Below are 22,326 nucleotides of genomic sequence, written 5' to 3' on the forward strand. Positions count from 1 at the left end.
AATTTGTGCAAAGTGATCCAAGATGGTGTGCTGAAGGGATATTTTTAATGTTAATAAACCAATAAACAATAAAAAACAGTAAATAAAAACAAAAGTAGGTTCTTGTACAAAGCTACACTCATATTAGCCCAGAATTTCTTGCGCATTTATGTTGAGTGAAATGACCTCAAATGCTTTCAAGCCCCAGATTAACCCAGGTGTGCCTGACCAAAATGTTAATGTGTATGTTGGCAGCTGGCATCGGGCATCTACAGCTTTGCATGCTCCCTGTGGAGCCATCACACAGACTGCTTCCTCCAGCAGATCTACGCCAGAGATGAGGCTGCGGCACTCAGCTCGCTGGAGAGGACACTACTCTCTCTTAAAGGTAGCAACACTTGCATAGACACATGCACGCATGCCACAAACCTGCATTATCATGCAAAGACATGCAGTCACCTATTAGCACAACATGGTAATATAATCGTTATGATCCCACCATTTGATTAAAAACATAGATAATTGAACATGCAAACTTGGAATATTAATATATGCAGCTGCTTATTGAAACACTAATTATGAGGAGATGTTGAATAGAGTTAATTTTTAATTAGTGAAAATCCTGCATAGTGATGTTTTTGTGCTCCTTTTAGTGCTTCGCAAACTGACAGTCCATGGATTTCAAGAGCCACAACAGAATATGGAAGTAATGGTGAGTCTCAAGTTATTTCAGCTGTGGCTGCTTTAGTACCTCTCATATTTGGGAAAAGCTGATATTTTTCTGTTGGTGTTTTGGGTCAAAAACGACTCCAGTCACAGCGTGCAAAATATGGATGGCCACGATGATTGAAAGTGCCTTGAGCCTTGTCTCGGTTCAAAGAGTCCGGAGCTCTTCTCTCACTTCTAGTGTGAAGAAAGTTTGACTCCATGAAACTGTTAATTCAATTTAGTTTAAATCTGGTTTAAAAAAAATCTTTAGCATGTGCCTGGATAGGGCTTTGGTTTCCTCATGGCTCAGAGTTAATGGAATCATTTGCACAAACTGTTCCAGTTCTTTGAACTCCAGTTTCATATTCTGAGTATCTCCTGTTTGGTGAAAGAATAATAATGAATGCTGAACAAGAATAATTGATAAACCATGTTCCTGGTTATTTTTTGAAGGATTAAGGCTTTTTGAATTTGATTTTAGCCAAGAGAATTCATGCTTGGAATTTTAATGTATTTTAAGTACCAAAATAAAATGGAAAACATTTTGGTGCATTTACCTGTTCTGTACCTAAACGAATTATATCTTGAGCACATTGTACAGTCCTATAATGCTGCTAACTATACTGACGATAATTATTATTTTTTTTATCAGATAACCTTTTCAGTATAGCAAATTGAATGCACTTAGGACTAAATTATCTACTAATGCAGTGAAAAAATAGATATAAACCTTTAGGCTTACTGATTTAAAGCTTTCAGGTGCTACCTAACATTCAGTGAAGGTAAGTGCTCTTGAGGGTCTGAAAAGAAAATTACCTGAAATCGCTATGCTGTATATGTAGGCAAGTGAAAAGAACATAAATGAATTCCATGTAAAACTGTGATGAGCAGTATTTCTTATTTTCCTGGATTTATGCTTTTTTTCACCTAAAGGATGCCAGCACTGGTATAACCTGTGGGCTGAAATATATAACAATATAGCCTCGGACAGATGTGACCTCATCAGATTTTTCATTTAAAAAAAACAACAAAACTTCTCAATTTTCGTTTATCTTCTGTGAATTTTAACTCGTAGTAAAATGTACATTTGTTACATATTCATACACACAGTGTGATTAAATTGACAGATCCCAAACTGTTGTATTTTTGTTCTCTGGTCTTTTTTGAAAGCACTGAGTAACCATCTATGGTACAGGCTGGAAAATGTTAGTGAACCTCTGTGTTAATGACTTCCCCAAAAGCTATTTGGAGTCAGGGTTTCCAATTAAGTAGATTAGATTGGAGGTGCGGGTCGTATGTTGTTGCACTCTGTGAAAGTAAAGGCAGTCAGTAACAACTTTGACATTAAAGATATGCTTAAAGCTATCCAGAATTGCTGGCTATTACTAATTAATGATATACATACATATAGGTTCTGTCAATCTATTAAAACCAGAACAACTGAAAATTAAAAATACATGTTAGTTGCCAAAGGGGAATTCAGTTTGTCCTTTTGTCTTTGATACAATGTAAGTCGTCACAAAAGGTCAACAAGTCATTAACATTAAAAATGGGGTCTGTTGTTGCTGTGCCGTTTCTGTCTTTGTGCTTCTGCTGTTATGTTTCTGTCATTTCTGATTTTTATTGCTTTATTTGTTTTTTCCTGCTTTTTTATGCTTGTAGATGGCAAGGACATTTTTATGACAGAAAAAAATGTTTACTGCGCCCTGTTTCTCCACTAATGAGACGACAACTTAGCCTCCAGGCTGAAGGTTATAAGATGGTCACAATATTTTCATTAAACGGATGTTTGCCTCATGCTTTCACTGGTTATTCCAGCTCATTGTAGTGTTTCATATTTAATTTACATTGTTGCTTTTCTTAGTAATTACTACTTTGATAGCTGTTTTCATTCTCCTGGTGCTGAATAAACACAGGAATATGCCTACCTTGAATCTACTTAGGCAACTATGTTTTAATATAACTCACTATGTTAAAATCAAGTTCTTTAAAATATTAATATTAGGCTCCAAGTGTGCACTGGAAGAAGTTGTGTAATCTTTTAAAAATAATTAGGCGTTGAAGGTTCTCACATAAACAAGCAACATAATGCCATTATGACTAAGCACAGAGTAACTATCTTAAACTGTTTAATGCTGTATTTACACTTGGAAAAACAGTGGTTTGAACCTGACATGACAAAAAGGATTCCCATTGTGTGCAATGATCTTGTTGCCTTTCAAATGATTGCTGAAAAGATGGGGACCAGTGCAGTCTTGAAAGAGACTTTGGTGCATCAACATAGCAATAAAATGGCAAGAAGATATAGTCAGTCTCCTATCAGTCTGTTATAAGATTGCGATTGAATGGGGTCAAATTTGCAATCTATTTTGATAAGTAAAATTTGCAAAATCTGTTGTAAACGTGTTGCAGTCTACATACGCAGAAGTTCACATTAACTACCACATTAATTACTTGCATTCAGAGTCCAGCCAGAGTCTTGTAGATCTGAAAGAGAATTCCCTCCTCTGATAGTGATGTAGCTACTGTGGATGGAGATTTATCTACAGAATGATATGGGCACTCAGCAGTCTTGCTTTTATATAGGAATATAATCAGAATACAACCAGTTAGCAACCATTTGAGTCGACTCCCCTGTTGCACAGAGATAGCCAAGTTGTGCTTATTGGAGCAGACTGTCTCACATTGATTGCAATGTGTTGGTAATGGCAATTATTATCTGCAATGGCAATTATTTGAAAAGCTGTCTGAGAGTGATTGCAGCGAGTCTGAGTCAGACCCTTGATTGTTTGGAGACAAAGGAAAATGTTTCCTTTTTCCAACATTTCTTTCTTTTTATTGGACATAACTTAAAGTTAATGTTGGGGGAAAAAGAGCTGATTCAGAGTGGGTAATGTCTCTTAAATCAATAAAAAAAAAAAAAACAGTTAATAAGAAATTACCCTTTTTTCTGAATAAAAAACTTATAGTTATTCACTCTTTTGCCATGTGTTAAGCTTTTTACCCCTCAGCTCAAAAGACTGATGGGAAATTGTCACTACCACGCCGGCGGGCGGCATGGACACGCAAGTTTGAGTGTGATAACTCAAGAATAAGTGCACTGAGGAGTTTCAATTGATGTCATAGGTGTGTCTATTAGAAGGCTGAGGGGTAGCACTGGCAGTTGCCAGTATTTTTTAATAATTTAATAATAATCTAATTTAAATTGTTTTGAATGTTTTTAGCTACTGCTCCATGTTTTTTATTTAAGTTTGTCGGAGAGTTGTGATGGTTTATGGATGTGTCATGCTTATGTGTTGATTAGTTCTTTAAGAATTTGATGAGTTGTCACCTCTCATTTTGCTCTTCCTTTGATGATGGGTGTGATGATGAAGAAAACCCTTTTAATTTATATTGCATGATCTAATTTCTAGTTCCCTTTCAAGGTCATGTTTCTGTCAGGAACTGAAGTGAAGTGTCTGTAGGTTACTGGGTTGCTTGAGTTGCTTCATTGATTTTGATAGCTGGTATGTGTCAAATGTTCTATAACAAAATAATAAGAATCATGCTATAAGATGAGCCTGATATTATGTGTATAAAGGACACCTTTTATATGCTATAACTTATGTTGATTGAGCACCCTTTTCACATAATAATAAAACTGTAACCCTTGAAAATTTCTAGTTTTCTTTCAGATTTTAAGTCATCAGTAACAGATAAAGTAATGCTGCTCATTCCTGTCAGTCTACATTCTAGACATTTGTACTGTTTTGCTCAGACATTATTCTTACCCAACAATAGCTATGAACAATAAAATACTTTTTTTTAAATATGTTGTGACACTCGGTTTTAACTATGTCCTCTTCTTATGAAGTTATGAGGGCTCAAAAATACTCAAAAAATGAAATACAGCAAAAATTCAACCCATTCATTGCTTAATGTCATAATTCTGCATTGTTTCATTAAATATACAAAAGTTGATATACACAAAATAAAACAGTTAACCACTTATGAAGTGGTCAGGAACTGACTGACTTTACATAGAATGATCCTAAAAGGCTTGGTTAGTTGGACTTGCTGTAGTGCTCATTGAATATAGAGACTAATTTCTTTGTTCTCCTCATACAATAGTGTGGATTTGTTTTTGCTTCCAAGGAGCAAAATGAAGTGGTGTTGAGCAATAGTTCTGCAGGCTTTGTGAAGGTCTTTGAAAGTTTTTCTGTGGACACTTTCTTTTTTGGTCATTTTCAGTCCAGTTCAGTCCAGTCCTTGTACCTGACCATTTTCAGAGGAGGTATTTTTTGTTAAAGCCAATTAGGTGTTATTAAAAAAACACCTAATTCAAGGGATCAACTAGTGTTGTGCTATACAAATAAATTTGATTTGATTTGTGTTTACACATGACAGATAGGATAGCGAAGAACAAATTTTAAATTGTGTCTTTTACTGAAAGCACATAATTTGTTCCCATTTATTTAGTTCAGTGCATAAAACACCCCACCAAAGATGACAAACTAATATTTTTGCACCAATAGGATGATTCCCAAAGAGCGATTAGCTGAAAACATGATATATCATGGCATGGTGTGCAGTGCCCTAAAAACAAACAAAAAACTGGATCAAGTGGATGATAAAAGAAGTGTCAGGCCTAAAACTGAAACCTGAGAAATGGATCTGACCTTTCAGCTGATCAATCTACTGTTCACTGAAGCTTCAACAAAAATGGTCTCAGCTGAGGGGTGATAATCAAGAAGCCATTTGAAAGGAAGGGAAATAGGAAGAAAAGGTTTGCGGTATGACAAATTACACAAGAACTATACTGAAATTGAGTTCTAACTGGAAACAGGTCTTATGGAGTGATAAATGCGAACTTGAAATTTTTTCGTTCAGATTGTTGTCAGTATCTACAGGGGAGACGGAGAGAGGTACAGCACTGAGTGTGTACAGTAAAACACAGTGGAGGCTTTGTGGAGGATCCACCATCAAATACTATATGGAAAATGTTGTTGGTAGGCAATAGCTTCATTCTTCAGCATGGGGGTTATCCTAAACACACTGCCAGTGTAGTAAAAGCACATCTGCATAAGGTTAGTGGTTCGATGGCTGGTTGCTCCAGTCTGTATGATAAGTATCCTTGGTTGAGATACTGGACCCAAGTTGCTCTCCAACCTGTTCATTGGAGCGTGTGGAGTGTTAGACAGAAAACACTTGGGTAGAAAAGGATTGAAAAAAGTGCATGTATAAGTGAGTGACTAAAGCAGATTGAGCGCTCAAGTGGATTAGGAAAGAACTATATAAAAACCAGTTTGGTGCATAAGAACAATGGAACACCACTCATCCTAGATTGGCCTCCCCAGAGCCCAGACCTCAACATCACTGAAGCAATGTGTGATAAAACCGACATAAAATGGAACAAAAGGCAACCAACATCCAAAGAAAGCTTTAAATGTCCGCTTAGAAGTTCGGAGAACTGTCCCTTAAAATTACTTGAAGGCTGTAAGAAAACTTGCATAAGAGTTCAGGCTGTGTTGGAGAATAAATGTGGTCATCCCAAATGGAACAAAGCGGTGGACTGATACTTTTGCACATTACTATATGCCATTGATTTTAGTGTCCAGTGTATTCAAATTCCACATTTTCAGAAGAATGAGCTGTGCAGCCATCTGTTGGCACTTCCCCTGAACTCTGCTTAGTGTGTCACAGCTCTATGGCATCGTTTATGGAGTTCATACTTGTGGTCCCATTAAAAAGTTGTTTTACAATGAATCTCTTTACACATGACATGAGCGTTCTGAAAAGATTACGTTTGTTTTCTTCTCACCACAGTGACTGCATTATTGCAGAACTGCAGTGAGTTGGAAAATACTGTCTCTAAGAATAAAGAACATTGTCACTCTGCACACAGGCTGCCACAGTGATGAATTGTAAAACTCATTTTGCAGTTGATAATCTTCCTGGCTTGATTGTCAAACAATCACTAAAAGAGTGAGGATGCAATAGAATTTCAATAGAGCTCGTTCGACATAGACAAAACACACTAAAGCTGGATGAATAACATCCAGGAGCTTTCCAGCATCTTTGTGTCACTCCATTCCAAAAAGTTATGCATTAAAAAAAGGCACATTCACTTGTGCCATTGTAAAACTGGTCTGTGCCCATATACTTGATCACAGAGCTAAAACATTCACTACTTAAATTGCCACTTACTGCCTTTCCCTTAGATCTTTTCTCAAAGCGAACTAGCCTATTTGACACTCATCTGCCTTTTTCATCTCCTACTTCTCACAGTACTGCTGACATACCCATTTGATGACTATCACTCTGTATCCATTTGCCATCTCTGTTCATTTTGCTGACATTTGTTTGCTTTTCTCATCCTTGTGCATTCTTCCCTGGCATTGCTATTAGCCTCATTTCCCTTCCTCTTTAGTTCTAGAATATTTTTTGACATGGCTGATTTGATTGAAAATTATTTTCCACCCCCTTTTCACAGTTTGTAATTTCCTACATGCTCCATTTTGATATCCCCCCGATGCACCTTGCCTATACTCCTCTGTCTAAATCCCACCATGAGCACATCGAACGCTTGCTGTGAACCGTGTTCTCTGTAATTTTCCACACTGTCTTCTGTGCTCCACTTGTGACCCCCCCGTTTCTTCACTCACTCGTTTTAGGACCTTTAGTTGTTGACTAGACTGTGTTGGCTGAACGCGTGATTAATGCCACTGCTGTTGACCTCAAGGGTGCACATTATTGCAGAACTAAACAGTTGTGTCTCCATATATCATCTAATTTCCCATGCTAAGCCATGACTATACCAGGCTACAGAAAATTAATTCTCTTTCATACCGAGTAGCTGTATACTCCTGAATAAAGCTGCAAGCATCCCCACCTACACAAATACCAAAAGTTATTCCCTTGTCAGTATATATCCCCTGGAGCAATACTAATGAAGCCATCATCAGTGATTCAAATGCAAATGTCAGAGATTAAACTTTATTTCACCCTCTCTTCCTTTTTAGGGCTTCCTGAATGCAGTGTTTGAAAGGCTAAAACAGTTCTTGGAATGCTGTAAGTATATGTTGCTTTCTTTTTCCTTAAGTATATGATTGTAGGCTTCACACTTCAGTAAAGGTGTTAGTGGTGCTTCATGTAGTGCACGCAGAAGGCATTTCCTGTAAAGTCTCCGATAATTTATAATTTCTGAAGTTAGGTGGTCGCATTGAAAATGAAAAGTTCAGAGAGAGTCATCCTAACGAGCCTTGTTTTTCATTAATTTATATTCTGAAGTATTGGAACATGTCTAATTACAAGGTTTGAATTAGTTTGAATTAAAGACATCCTAATCTATGAATATTTTATGTCTTGAGGAAAAAATTAAAAGACATAATGAATTGTCTTTGATAATCATGTGCGCGCGCATGTGAACATAAGTTCAAGGTATAAAAAAAGCATGACATAATCCCACCTATCAGCCGCGCCTATCCTATTATTTGCCTCTTTTCCTTGATATTATGTTGTTTTAGTTGTGATGATAGTTCTTTACTGTCGTTTTTCAACGTTTTCCTGACCTGTAGTTTTATATCTGGGTTATGAGCAGCAGTGGAATTTAAAACAGTATTTCTTTCACTTCACAAACTTCAAACTCAAAAAGCCAACATTGCTATTTAATAGTGTATTTAATGAGTTTCATCAGTGCTGCTCAAAACAGCCTGAGGGTGTGTGGAATGTATCCTGTGTTTTACTTTATCACAGCCTTTGAGTGGGGACTTCTTTTGATGGAAGGTATTTGCAATTTTGGGCCATGTTGTTCTAGGTACTAAAGTGTCACAGAAATTCATCCAGGAATTTAGAATCTACTTTTAATCTAATCTCCAAAGATCCCTTTTGGTTTTCTTTCATCTGGATCACAATCGGCCTGTGAGGTGTGACTACACGGTTGCTCACGATTAGTCTGTGATCAGCAGACAAAAAGCCTGTTGCTTCTTTGTCAGGAATGTGTATTTTTCCATTATTTTCTGTTTGATAATAAAAAGTTTCTGGCTCTGTGGACAATAAACCATGAATATTAATATTCCCTCCTTAATACTAGAGTTGACGTATGCTTTAGCTATTGTGTAAATAAATTGTAAAATGGGAAGGGTCTGGAGTGTTAACATTTAAAAAGCAGGGACCATTGATCTTATCTGTCTTGACTTTTTTCTCACGTTTTTCTTTTAGCAAGTCCTAGTCCTTGTACTTCTGATAGCATAAGACAGTATCTGCAGCCCATTCAGGTTGCAAGGGTAGCCTAGCTCCTCCAGAACGTACATGGAGCCAGTACATGGTGTTGGAAGAAAACTTGCTTTGTTTTCTAGCAGTTTCAGGAGAGTAGGACAGGGTTGTAGAACGGCATCAACCCAGCTCTTCTACAAAAGGGGACAAAATGGCTTCTAATGTGCAGGTTCCTGACCAAACTGTCAGAAAAAGACTTCATGCAACACTCATGAACTCCCAACATCCTTAGTGGGACCTGTGCTCACAGCCCAGCACCATGGATGTTGGCCGCCTGTTTTACCTAATTGAAGTCATGGCTTCTGTCAGAACCAGACTCCGTAAAGTCCTGTTTATGGAGCCATTGATTTTCTTGTGATGATCAAGTGTTCCTTAAGTTTTTTGAGCAGTGCAGTTCCATCAGTTAAACAGGTTTCTCATGCCCTTGTGCTGGATTTCTATCCACTGGGAACTACTTGGGTCATTGGCAGCTGCGTAAGCTTACTTTCCTTCTCATCTCGCTATTTATGGTCTCTTTTTCTTTTCAATAAAAGTTTGTCATAGAATCCAATCAGTTTGAGATAAATCTCAGGCACAACTCCACCATCTGCCGTAGCAGCAGATGTTGAAAAATATCATTAGCAGTATCAGTCAGTACTATCACTTCTAATATTCACCCTGCTGATGGCAGTGGAGACAGGATCATGGTCCTGTTGGTATTTTGGCCTGAGAGATGGGGGAAACGGAAAGACAGCTCAGTGCTTGTGGTGAGAAATATCAGCTCTGCACAGTCTGATAAGGTCAGCTATATACACTGGTATCTTGGGGACGATGTTTGTGGTCCATTCTGATGTCAGACTCTTTATCTTTGAGGTTTTTACTCCAAGACAGATGGCCTGTCTGTTTTTGTCAGTCACTATATTCTTGTAATATACATATATTTTTTTTTTTCTTAGCTGCTTATCTTTTAATAACAATGAATAAATGTTTAATTCTTCAAATATGTTTCTTTGCTTAATAAAGATATTTTTGATCGCTCAGATATTGGTTCCTTAATACGTGGGTGACTTTGCACATCTAACATTACCAACTGTTGCATATCATCAGAGAAACAATAGCATGAGCACAAGTTCAGTTAGAATGCAGTGGGCTCTGAAAATTTGTACTGCTCAAGAATATGTGGCCAAAAAAGTAAGCAAAGCAAAATTAACCTATTTTGCTTTTTTAGTGAAGCTTTTGTCATTTCAAATTAGTACATGCTGATGGAAGTTTAAGTGTGTATGAAGCTCAAGGAAACAATGACCTTGCATGCTCACAAGTGGTTGGAGGAATGTGTGAGACTGTTGTTGGCAGAGCTGATTTCATCAATGAGTTTGGCAAGAATGTAAACTATAGAGGACATCTTTATTGCCTGTAGAATCAGGAGTGGTTTTATGGAGCCAAAATTTACATCAGAGGGAGCGAGTCATTTATTTTCTAGCTTTTATATTACTGTACTTTATTATATGCATCAGCGCTTGTAAAGGACTCATGGGATTATCAGTCAGCAAGGTGTAGTGGGCATCTAACTTTAAAGAAAAGGAAGTCTCAGCTGGAGAGTCAACTTTCTTGCCCCCCTTTCTTTTCTTTCCTGTCTTCCTTGTACTGCAGCTATTGATGTAAATGGCATTGTTAGCTCACTTGGGATAATAAGAGCAACATGTTTTTGCAATTTCTTTTATTTTTTTTATTTTTATTTTTGTCCATCAGTCTGAGATCCTTGAAAGGGTTTTCCCCTATCTCTTGATAAGTAAAATGTCAGTTATGTTTTCTACCATCGGTTAAAATCATCTCTTTTTGGTGTATTACATCTCGTAGTGATTTTAACTCATATTCCAAGTTGATTGATGAATGTGTCCCTAGATATTGGGCACACTGCTGTTTATTCTGCACATACGAGAATACCATTTTTATGCTGATGAAATTGTATTTGATGCATAGATGTCACTGGAATTAAAAGATACTTTTAAAGATATTCAGACCTAGATTTTAATATAAAATTCTTCTAAGTTCTTAAGAAGCAAAAATGTGAATCTGACTGAGAACCTGAGGAGACCATACACATGCAGTAGGAACTTTCAGTCACAAGGTAGCCAAGCCATAAATCATATCTGCTTTATTTTGTTTTATTTTAAAACATTCATTTACAAAGTGACTATCAAGCATCATTGAAAATGACTTTTCCAATGTGGTTGTTACTTTAATATGCATTAGGTAAACGTTTACTAAAATCAAGTGCACCAATTGATGGCCATTAGAAATTATAAAGACTTTGAACACTTACTTATTTGCTTTTCTTGTCAGACTTTGAGACTTCTTCTGATCTTTATATTGATTATTTCTAAATCCTCAAACTGAAGATCTTGCTTAAAAATTCAGATTTTTTTGTTGCCTTCACAATAGAGTAACTCCTCTATAAACAAAATAATGCCACTATACTGCCAACACAGGATCTTTAGAGATGATATGTCTGTTAATGTTAGGTCGCTATCACTGTCATCTAGCAGGCAGTCTTTATCTTTAAGGCTTTTCTGCCTAAGCTCTGAGATCTTAAACATTTTTATTTCAGATGCAAGTAATAAACTCTTAATCACTGAAGAGGTTGGCCTTGAAGTGGAAAATACTAGAATAAAATACTAATACTGATCTCAAAGACGTCCTAAATAAATTCTTCCAAAATAGAGCTAACGACTAATTCAGAGTGATTAGGTTTTCAGTTTTTTCCTCCTCCTTTTTGTCCTTTGTGCATTGAATATCCAGGATTATAAAGCTCTTAACATTTTTATTATTGCTTGCTTTCTTTTTTTTTTGTTTTTTTGTTTTTAAATAAGAGTTTAATAAGAGTTGGAGATGTAGCTCCTGCTTCCTACCTTTTAATCCAGTATCTTGGATCTAAATGAAATGAGTTCCAAGAATGCTGCATGCATATATTTAGTGTAATACTGCTTTAAGTAACAAAGCTATGTGATTGTTTTATATCAGGTCGCCAGGTTGGTTCAGACAGCACATGCAGAGAAAAGCTGGAAAAGACCATCATTTTGTACACTAAAGTTGTGAGTTGACCCGTCTGTTAATTTATGATGATATAAATGACTGCATTACTTGTTCATGAATAGGTTGTGCATTCTGCCTCTGAGGCTGGCCTGTTATAGCTTCTTTTAATTTACCACTGTTTTTATGTATCTGTCCTTGTGTTCTGTCTACCCCTTCCTCTCACGTAGTTGTTAGATTTCCTGGAATACCATCCATGCGCATTTATACCGCTCATCCAGCGTTCCCTGGAGTTTGCTGTTACCTACGTGTTCACGCCTGCAGGAGAGGGAGTGACCTTTGAACGTTTTATTGTTCAGTGCATGAACCTCATCAAGATGATTGTAAAGAATGATGCCTACAAACCCGCCAAGAACATTGATGGTAAGTTGTGAGTGTCTCGGGGGAAAAGGAGTCTGAAGGGTTGGAGAATAACTGAAAAATATACGTGATAATACTAAAAATTAAAATGATGCTCTCGGTAGGTAATAAACATTTCATTTTAGGTTTGTGATTTAAAAGTCAGCAGAAATGCCACAAGCCCTTGAATACGCGTCACTGACAGTGAGTTTCAATAGCACAGGGCTATAACGCCATCGGTGTCACTGTACTCCATCGAAGCTCCATGTATTTTTTTTTTTCTTTTCCCAAGCTGCCTGAGGTTTCTAGTGGTTCATTAGCAAATGGCACAGCAGTTGGTCTTTCTTCTGTCAGCTAGCATAATCTCTGGGGTTCCTTACTCAAGAACTTTCCCATTCTGACAATCCAAGGTTCTGGGTTTCATTCGAATATCTGACTGTGTTGCTGTGTCAGAGTTGGTCATGACTTCAGGTTTGCTTTCCTATAACAGAGAAGATAAATGAGGAAGTTAAAGGGCTGTTTAATTTTCTTCTTTTACTGTAACCTTAAATCATGCACAAATTAATAAAAAATAAAAAATGAGCAACAGAGCAGATTTTTTTCTTTTTCTTTTTACCAGAAACATTATTAAAATGAATTATGATTTTGAAGTTAATGAGCAGACGGCAAAGAAATGAGTCACACTTGAGGATTACTTCAGCTGCTTGTTGCCTAAAAATTAAGAGATTTTGCCTTGCAGTCCTTATTTATATTTAGGAATCTTACGTACTAAATGTCTGTAGCGACAGTACTGATATAATACAATGTTTGTATTGTATTAAGTAACAATATTTTGAAGAAAAGTGTCTGTGTTTGTGATGACTTACGACTGAAATGTTGTCTTTTTCCTTTATTTATTGTTGTATTTCTCCATCCTTCAGACAGTAAACCAGAGAGCCTGGAAGCTCACAAAATCAAGACGGCATTCTTCACCCACCCCACACTGACAGAGATTGGACGTCGGCTTGTCTCACACTACTTCCTTCTCACAGAGGAAGAGCTAGCAATGTGGGAAGAGGACCCTGAGAGCTTTGGTAATATCACATCTACAAATATGCTCGCAAATTTGAACTTGTATGGATTTTGCAATGTTTTAAATTTTGATGTATTAGGGAGAATCTACAGCATTAGGTAAATGATTGCTACCATCAAATGACCATATTATATTAATACCCTTGATCCATAAATTGGACAGTTTGCAGATTTAAAGCAATTAAATTAATACTTTGTGATTTATAATACTTATTTTTGATTCTCCTTAAAACTGTCAATTGACATAATTTATAGGGTATAGCTCTTGGTGCGCGTTTGTAGTTATAGGCAGCATTTGAGATCTTGATATATTTTCAAAACATCATAGTGTCCTCACAGGCTTTATGTAATGACACTGACCACTCAGACAAAACACTTCATAAAGCTAAAACCACAAGGGCCCAGTGTGGGAGTTCAGTCTGTTGACATTTGAATCCAATTTTATAGTCAGTCAGAGCCACATATTGGAGTGTGTGTGAGAAAACACACTTGCAATTTCAGGGCTTTGTCATAATATATATGCTGTTTCTGTTGTGCAGTGTCAGCCATCACCTCCTAATCAACATTTTCTAATGGATAATTATTTTTTGTAACTGTTTCAGCTGTGGAAGAGACAGGTGGTGACTCTTGGAAATACAGTCTGCGGGTAAGTATATTTTTATATGTATCTATATATATGTGCAGGGAAATGGTAAATTAATAGGGTAGCTGTGGCTCAGGAGGGTAGACCAGGTCATCCACTAATCAGAAGATCAGTGATTCAGTCCCCTCTACCAGTACATTCATGAGCGTTTATGGAAAGGTGAATGTTTTGCTTTGCTTTGAGTGCTCAGTTAGAATAGGAAAGTGCTATATGAGTACCAGTACTTTGAACTGTTACATATATAGCACACTGAGTTGGTATGGAAGAACAGTCTGTTCGATCTTATGCTCAAAAGAAGGAAATTAAATATTTGCCTCATCACACAAAAAAATAAGCATTAAAGGAATTAATAAAGCAAAAATAAATCGATCCCCTGTGTTTTTGGGTAAAACTGAATGTCGAGAACAGACAGAAATTAATTTTAATGTCTGTCTTTACAATCATAAAAATGTAGATTTAAATGATCATAACAGCCAGTTTCATTTCAGTTAATTGCAGCAGTATTGTTACATATTTCTATGTGTGCTGTATTTTCAGAAATGCTGTGCAGTTCTGTGGTGGTTGACTGTATACATTGCAGCATCATAAAACATTTAGTGGTGCCTGGAGTTTTAAAGGTTGTCATGAGTCTAGTTAGTTTTAGAGGCTTATCTTCAGCTGTTGCTGATGCATGACATAATCTTTTATCCATGGTCCTTTTTCTTCTCTATCCCTCTCCTGTGTTGTGCCCCATTCCACTTACTTTCATCACTTCAGATGACAAATGTCTGCCCTGCTGTTTCTTTGAAGTACAGTAACATATTCTTTCAGTGAACTCCAAGCCTTGTACAAGTTTTTATGCATTTAAGCCATGAGCAGCAGAAGAAAAGTGGCTTTATGGTCTAAGAACGTATTAAACATCTAATTACTTCATAGTTTTGAATTCTTCTAGAAAACAACAATTTTGTGAATTTTCATACCTTTTAATGCATCGGTGTTCCTCTCTGATAGTTTTTTTTATTTTTTTTAATTTTTTTTTTAAATGCAGCGCTATAAAACTGAATGCCTTAGAGGATGATTTTATTTATATATGTTGGAATCTAGTAACTTCTGAATTCACACATCAATTCATACATGTGCATGGCAATTAATTATGAAGCTTTTCTGTTTTTGAGAGAAGTTTTAAAATAGCCACAGATACACTCATAGCCTCAGGATCCACAAATGTGTGCTGCAACTTAAATGTATACTGATTTACAATGGATTCATATGTAATTTTTTTTAATGAACAAAAGAGTTTGCTGCTTTTCAAGTAGAACACTTACTTTTAAAAATTGTGCATGTAAATATAGGCTAAAATAAGCAACCACTAGGCTTAGTGGCAGACTTCTTTGAACAGCTTTTTAGCACATTGTGAACCTCAGGACGGATCGTTTCTGTATCAGTTAGAATCTGTTCTGTTTGTCCTATTCTCATGAAGCTGATTGAAGTACCGTGTAAGAGGACCGGTTATACTACCAGTATATCAGCTCTCACTGATATTGTGGCAAATGGGATTTTTTCACAAATGGCACAGACCATGACCTCTTTCTTACACCTTTTTAATATGCTTTTTTTTTTTTTAACCCAGTAAACTAATGAAGTCGTCTAGGCCGTTTCTTTATTGAGCATAGACACCCACTAAAATCCCCTAACAGTGTTATATTGATTGTATTTCTATTGAACTGGGAACACAATGTATTGTTTATTTATGTTTGTCGCACCTTTTTGTATGACTTTTGTTTTTGTCCTTATCAAATATTAATGCGATAGCTGCACTCCTCACCTTATCCCACCTCTAAATGCCCAGCAGAACCCAAGGTGCTGTTGAGACTAAAGAATTGTGATCCTATAAAAAGTAGCTGTAATGACTTGAGCTAAATGTGATGCTGCATGTGTTAATATTCTGTCAACTACCTGTCTCTATTTTTATTTGTTCTAACTTATTTCTGTATTTAGCCCTGCACAGAAGTACTGTTCCTGGATATCTTCCACAACTACAGCCAGACGCTGACACCAGTGCTGCTGGATATGGTTCAGAATCTCCAGGGTCAGTTTAAGCATTATAGCTACAAATCACATAGTCTAATTTCAATCCAGTGAATTTTTAACACCTTGGCAATGAAAACTGTATGGGCAAGAGCCAGTCAATTGGGCACATTTAGCTAGAAATAACACACTCATACATCTTTATAATGCATAAATAGATTCAGTTTATCATCATTTTAGAGGCTGTTTGTACAAATCATTTTGTAGCCTGATTGTGGTGAACTTTGGGTTTTTGGGTTTTCTTTTGGTTATTAGCCTTAAAAAACTAAAACAAACAATAGAAAAGGCAAAAATGAAACAAACAACGTGCAACTTCTCCCACCAATATGTGACAATTCATATCCCAGGAGGTCCTTTTTAGGGGGAAAAAGTACAAGTATCACAGAAACAAAACACAAACTTTAAGAAAAAAAACTTTTTTTTTAACAATTTTTGTGCCAAGTAATCTTAATTTCAACTTTTTATAAAATAAGTGATTTTTTTTTAATTTAAGAAGTTTGCATAAGAAGTTATACTTGTGGAAAGATTGTGTTGAATACCTCTGTTCAGCTGCAGTATATACCCTTACTCATGCAGCTGTAAGTAGTGAAATTGGCCCTGAGTCACTAATATTTGCATATAAATTTTACTTACAGTGTGGAAGAAAAAGTAAACACACAAAACTACCATCAGATTCATGGAATATTCTGGAGTTTGTTCTTACTGCACTGCTTATATTAGCGATTGGCTCACAATCTAGCAACACCTCCATTTCTCTAAATAAAGAAACATTAACTTTGGAACGTTCTGTGCAGGAGAATTTCTGACCAAAAAAAAGGATTAAAAAATAGTGCCAGAGAAGGTTCAACTTTCCACAGTGTTTCCTCTGAAATGACAATGGTAAAAATGGGAAAGAAAAAAGCAAGGCTCAGGCTCCAGTAACAGAGGAGATGAGTTCTGTATCCCCTGAGACATGCACTGTGGCTGATATTGAAGGCACAAAAAAAAGGTTTGACATCAAAGTTTGTGCGGGGGAGGGGGGCCACCAGGTAGACCAAAAGAGTATGAAGGGAGCAGGTGAAGGTATGGCTCATGTATCAGCCAAGATAAGAAACTCACTGCTGTAACTGAAACTAGAGTGACAAGTGATAAAGGACATCATGAAGTGTTTTTAAAAGTTTTCATACATTTAACATAACAATAAGAAAAAAAACGCAATTCCCCTCGAAGAGCAAGGGCTATACTAAAATTTTAATAATCTTTATATTACAACATGATGTGGGCCTGTTATGGCATCTTTGTGACGTGATTGGGCATTGCATTGAAAAAATAAAATGTCTGTTGTAGAGCTTTCTCCATGCCCCTTCATATGCATATTTATATTACTTGACATGGTTTCTTGTATCCCCACCCAAGTATCGCCAGTGTTTAGTGACAGCTTGGAGTTTATTGTGGGTGTTGAGTAGCCCGATGGCTGATATTTTTAGTCTTTATAATAGTATTATAATAATAAATATTAATATTCTTACTTTTGACCAAATTTTAGGTGACATGAGTCTGGAAACCTAAATAAGTATATATTATTTGCTCATACACATGGTCTGAGGCAGTTTGCAAAGTACAAACAAGTCTATTCACATCTGTTGATGAAGCACAGATTTAGTTCAATATTTAAGCTTAACAGTCAGTATGAACTCTGCTATTGGCTGTCATTACGTCCACCTTTCTAAACTCCCGGTCACGTCCACACGCAAATTTGGCACACTGCTCCTCATCTCATGGGGGTACTGGTGTGTAGCTCTTGTTCTGTTGCTGAATTGGTTGTGCTATTGCTCACTTGGGTGGATTACAAGGTCCCCTTCTGCCCTGTCTCTCGAGCTACTTTTCCTTTTAAGTGTCAGAGTGGAAATTGGTTTTGCTGGAGCAAGGAAAACACCAGTTTGGGTAATTCTATGGTTGAAAGAAGACATCTATTGATTTTGAAACCTGAGTATACAACTAGAGAGCGAGAACAGCCCATCAAAATGGCTTAAGCAAGACCGATCTATTGGAACCGTGTTTGTTTAATTTCCAGTTGTCAGTTGCATACCTTATATACATTCCACTGTCAAAGAACAATACTGGGACAATATATATGCTGCTATATTGCTTATTTTATTGATTCTGCCTTGTTACTGAAATTAAATCCAGTGTATGTTTGTGTCTTTTCAGGCCCAACCAATGTGGAAGACTCTGTTCAGTTGCTAATGAAGGATGCAGGTCAGTCAAAAGCTCACGTACTTTTTACTCCATTGTAATTATTGCCCTGTCGTGCTGGGAGTATCAGAGTTTGACTGTTCTAACACAAAAATCTTCCCCAACAAAAAAGACCAATTCCAAAGAGCTCTTAGCTGCCTTTTGAGACTTCCCTCCCTTGTCAGTAGTATAATATAAGATTGCTACTTTTGCACCACTCCACTATCCATCTGTACATCATATCATTAGTCCCGGTTTTTCTCAAAATAAATGACAGAATATGTATCTAAAGTGTTAAACTCCTCTGAATCTGATCATAGACACCTAAATGATTATATTTCCCTTGTTTTTGCTGGTTTATGGTTTTTTTCTTTGTTTCACAAGTTGCCCATATTCAGCCTTACATAATACAAGAGAATTAAAATAATGGAAAAAGTCTGTTTCTTTCTCCGTAAATCGGATCAGTTTCTCTTCGTTTTGTTTTTTTATCAGTCCTGTTCTCTGCTTTTTGTCATTTCAAAATTCATTACTTCTGAAGATAAATTATAAATAGTAACAGCCACTATTTCTTGGTCAGAGGGCCCGGTGGCGCCAGTGTCCGGCAGCCTCGCCTCTGTCAGTGCACCCCAGGGCAGCTGTGGCTACAATGTAGCTTGCCATTTCCAGTGTGTGAATGTGTGTGTGAATGGGTGAATGACTGAATGTAGTGTAAAGCGCTTTGGGGTCCTTAGGGACTGAGTAAAGCGCTATACAAATGCAGGCCATTTACTATTTCTTGTTTTGTGTGTGTTCTTTTATCCCTTTTTATATTATATTGTTCTCATTCTGTCACTTTTTCTAATATCATCTTTTCTTTTATTCTTTTATTGCACTCCTCTTCATTTTAGTCACCATTACACCAATTTCTGCCTGAAGCATAACCTATAGTATCATTATTATGATGTCTATGTTTCTATAACATGTACTCTTTTTTTGTTTTGTTGTTTTGTATGTTAATATTTGCCTGCATATTTGAAGCATATTCAGCCTACTGTTAGCAGAATGAAAGCTTCACAACAAGCATTAATTTGTTGGAAACCATAGCTACATTCCAGTAACCCCAAATTACTCTACACTGACATTTACCGGACATGTTTTACCTTACCAGTTTTCAAGTTTGCTAATAACATCTCAAGCTTGGTCAAGGCCGGCAGAGCCTGACTGGCTCTAAGCTCTGTGTAGCTTTAGCTTTAGCCATTTTGCTTTTATTCGCTTCTTTAAAATGTCCATGTTAAGTTGGATGAAGTTACATTTTTGTGATGGTCCCCTGCAGTTTAATTCGTCAAATTTTGTGTTTTCACTTGCGTCAAAGAGCCTCAAGAGCTGTTTGTCTGTGCTGCTGTGCATGTGTTGCACAAGCATTTAACCAATGGTTAAATGAAAAGATTCTTGTAGGGGAAATATGTCAGTCGTATTGTGAGTATTGTAACCAGTGTAACTTTTTTTCTCTGCAGTATACAATGCAGTGGGATTAGCAGCTTATGAACTGTTTGACAATGTGGACTTTGACCAGTGGTTCAAGAATCAGCTTCTTGGAGAGTTGCAAGTCAGCCATCACAGGTATTCTTTTTGTCTTCTCTCAATATTCTATTTTTAAATGTTTCTTTCTTTCTTTTTTTTTTTTTTAAATGTATTTTAATATTAAAGCGTGCACTAATGGGGAAAAAAAAATACCAGATCTAACTAAATTAGAAGAGGTTGACCACTTGACTGTGAAATGAGTTTTTGAAATTTCACTCCAATTATTACTGCTTAGATAACATTAAACAATAAAATTATTTTTTTGGCCTAAATCACTAATGGCCTCACAGAGGTAAATATACCACATTTAAGTAATTTATTAGCCTTCTGTAAGGATTGTATTTTTGTATGACATGGTTACTGAATTATTAAAAGGAATGTTATTATTATTATTATTACTTTTATTTATTTATTTATATTTTGTTGGGGGGGGGGGGGGGGTGGCTTGGAGGGGGGATACTTACCTTTTTTGAACATGTCTCATTTGACCACATCGGTCTCCTTCAGGGTTGAAATGATAATAGTGAAGCAGTTTAGCAGTTCTTTTGTAATCTGTGTTTTACTGTATGCAAGCTCAGTTTCAATGTCTGTTATGTTGCATATTTAACACTCCTTCCAGTGTACTCAAGTTAATTGACTATTAACCTCTCTAGCTTTCTCACAGCCTCACAGCCTGTAGCACATTGAATGCATACAAAAAAGCTCATAAGTAACAAATACTTGGGGTGTTTTTTCTGTCATGGTTATGTTAAAAAATACTGCTAGTTTTCACATCACTTTACAAGCAGCAGACAAATGCGGACATCAGCAGCACTCAATAGAAAAACTTTTTTTAAACTGTGAAAGAACTCTGTAAGGGCTCTACAGGCAGTCAGCTAAAGTTACAATGAGTTGCGACATGGAGGGATTTAAAAGGTGTTAGAAAAGGGAGACACTGACCAGAGGTCAGATGGTGTGGAAATGAAGAACAATGGAAGTGCCCTACACACGTGCGCGCGCGCGCGCACGCACGCACACACGCGCACACACACGCGCACACACACGCGCACACACACGCGCACACACACACACACACACACACACACACACACACACACACACACACACACACACACACACACACGAAACACAATACACAATCAAAGCAGCACTCAGAAGGTTGGTCACCGAGGGTTGGTGCTGACGTCACAGTGCATGGTATTTGATGTCACACTGATTCTTCCTCCAGGCTATGCAAGTGCAGATAACCTCTCTATTTTTACCTGGGCTTTAATCTCTTTTTAAAGCTTAATCCAGTCTTTAAAGAAACAATACAGAATGCAGTTTTACTCTAAGGGAGGATTTTAAATTTTGAGACTCCTGGGAAACACTGAAGATGAGTAAAAAAAAAAACCCCAAAAACCATTATGTAGTCAAATGCCAGCTCTGAATTTTTCTCAATTTTTTGTGCACTCATGCAAATACACATTAATGGTGTTAGTCGAAGACTATTTGAATTACTGCACCAACCAGAAAACACACAAGTTGCAGCTTAACAAAGATGACCAGTTCATCATCTGACCAAATGTGAAATATCATCAAAATCCTTACATGTTATTTATTGATGATTATAAAATAATTACGAACGTTAGCCCTCTGACCTTTTGGGCATGGCATGAGTTTTACCTGATAGACTATGTCATATTTGATCACAATTGGCATATAAATTCTTGAGTTGTGGTCCAAAACATTTTTTGCAAGGCCACAGTGGCCATCTTTTAATCCACTTGAATGTTTCTTCCAAATTTTAAGAAATTTATCCATGGCCTTCCCAATAAAGGCTGTGGATAAAATGAATGGAGAGAGAGAGCGATAGGGGCGATAGAGAGGCACAACTTGAATCTGAAAACTCAGTGCCTGAAGCTACAGCTGTTGCTAGTGTAGAGGCATTAAAATTGATGCAAGTGACAAATTGAAATTAAAACTGTAAAGTAGAACAGTAATTAGAAGCCAGTAAGAAATTCCCTTTCGGCTAAAACTCTGGAAGCATGTCATGTGCGGTGCTCCTCAGTTGCTGGGAAGTGGTGAAGCAATGAGTCTCGGAGTTCTTTTTGCACTACTGTGTGAATGCACAATCAAAGCAGTAGACACTGCGGTATGGCTACTCAAAGAAGCATGACACTCAATATGTGTCATAAATTTTACAAAATGTGTCTGTGTATTTGTTTTTAAAATAAAATACTTTCAATGTTTCATGATGATGGTGAAAGAGTGGCACACAGTGGAACAGCCTGTTCATTGCTTACAATATAAATTCATTATTGTCTTTTATCTTGTCAGTAAAAATGTGATCATAAAAAGACACTGGCCTTATCAATCAGTCAGTCAATATTCCGACTCGTGGTCCACCAAAACAAAGCAAGTCGTATAAAACATATCCTTGA

At 36.8% G+C, this 22,326-nt stretch overlaps 1 protein-coding gene across 1 annotated transcript in view; it reads left to right on the plus strand.

Annotated features, from left to right (window-relative positions):
* Positions 1-22,326, plus strand: part of ipo11 (importin 11) — a 117,525-nt gene that overhangs the window by 21,175 nt on the left and 74,024 nt on the right. Inside the window, exons 6-15 of the mRNA XM_006789810.2 lie at positions 235-367; positions 633-691; positions 7,689-7,737; positions 11,941-12,011; positions 12,180-12,372; positions 13,269-13,421; positions 14,022-14,065; positions 16,040-16,130; positions 18,320-18,367; positions 19,837-19,942. Coding sequence (XP_006789873.1) covers positions 235-367; positions 633-691; positions 7,689-7,737; positions 11,941-12,011; positions 12,180-12,372; positions 13,269-13,421; positions 14,022-14,065; positions 16,040-16,130; positions 18,320-18,367; positions 19,837-19,942 — 947 coding nt within the window. The remainder of the gene's footprint in view (positions 1-234; positions 368-632; positions 692-7,688; positions 7,738-11,940; positions 12,012-12,179; positions 12,373-13,268; positions 13,422-14,021; positions 14,066-16,039; positions 16,131-18,319; positions 18,368-19,836; positions 19,943-22,326) is intronic.

This window comes from Neolamprologus brichardi, chromosome 12 (genome assembly GCF_056152115.1).
Source record: "Neolamprologus brichardi isolate AB-2024 chromosome 12, ASM5615211v1, whole genome shotgun sequence".
NCBI lineage: Eukaryota > Metazoa > Chordata > Actinopteri > Cichliformes > Cichlidae > Neolamprologus > Neolamprologus brichardi.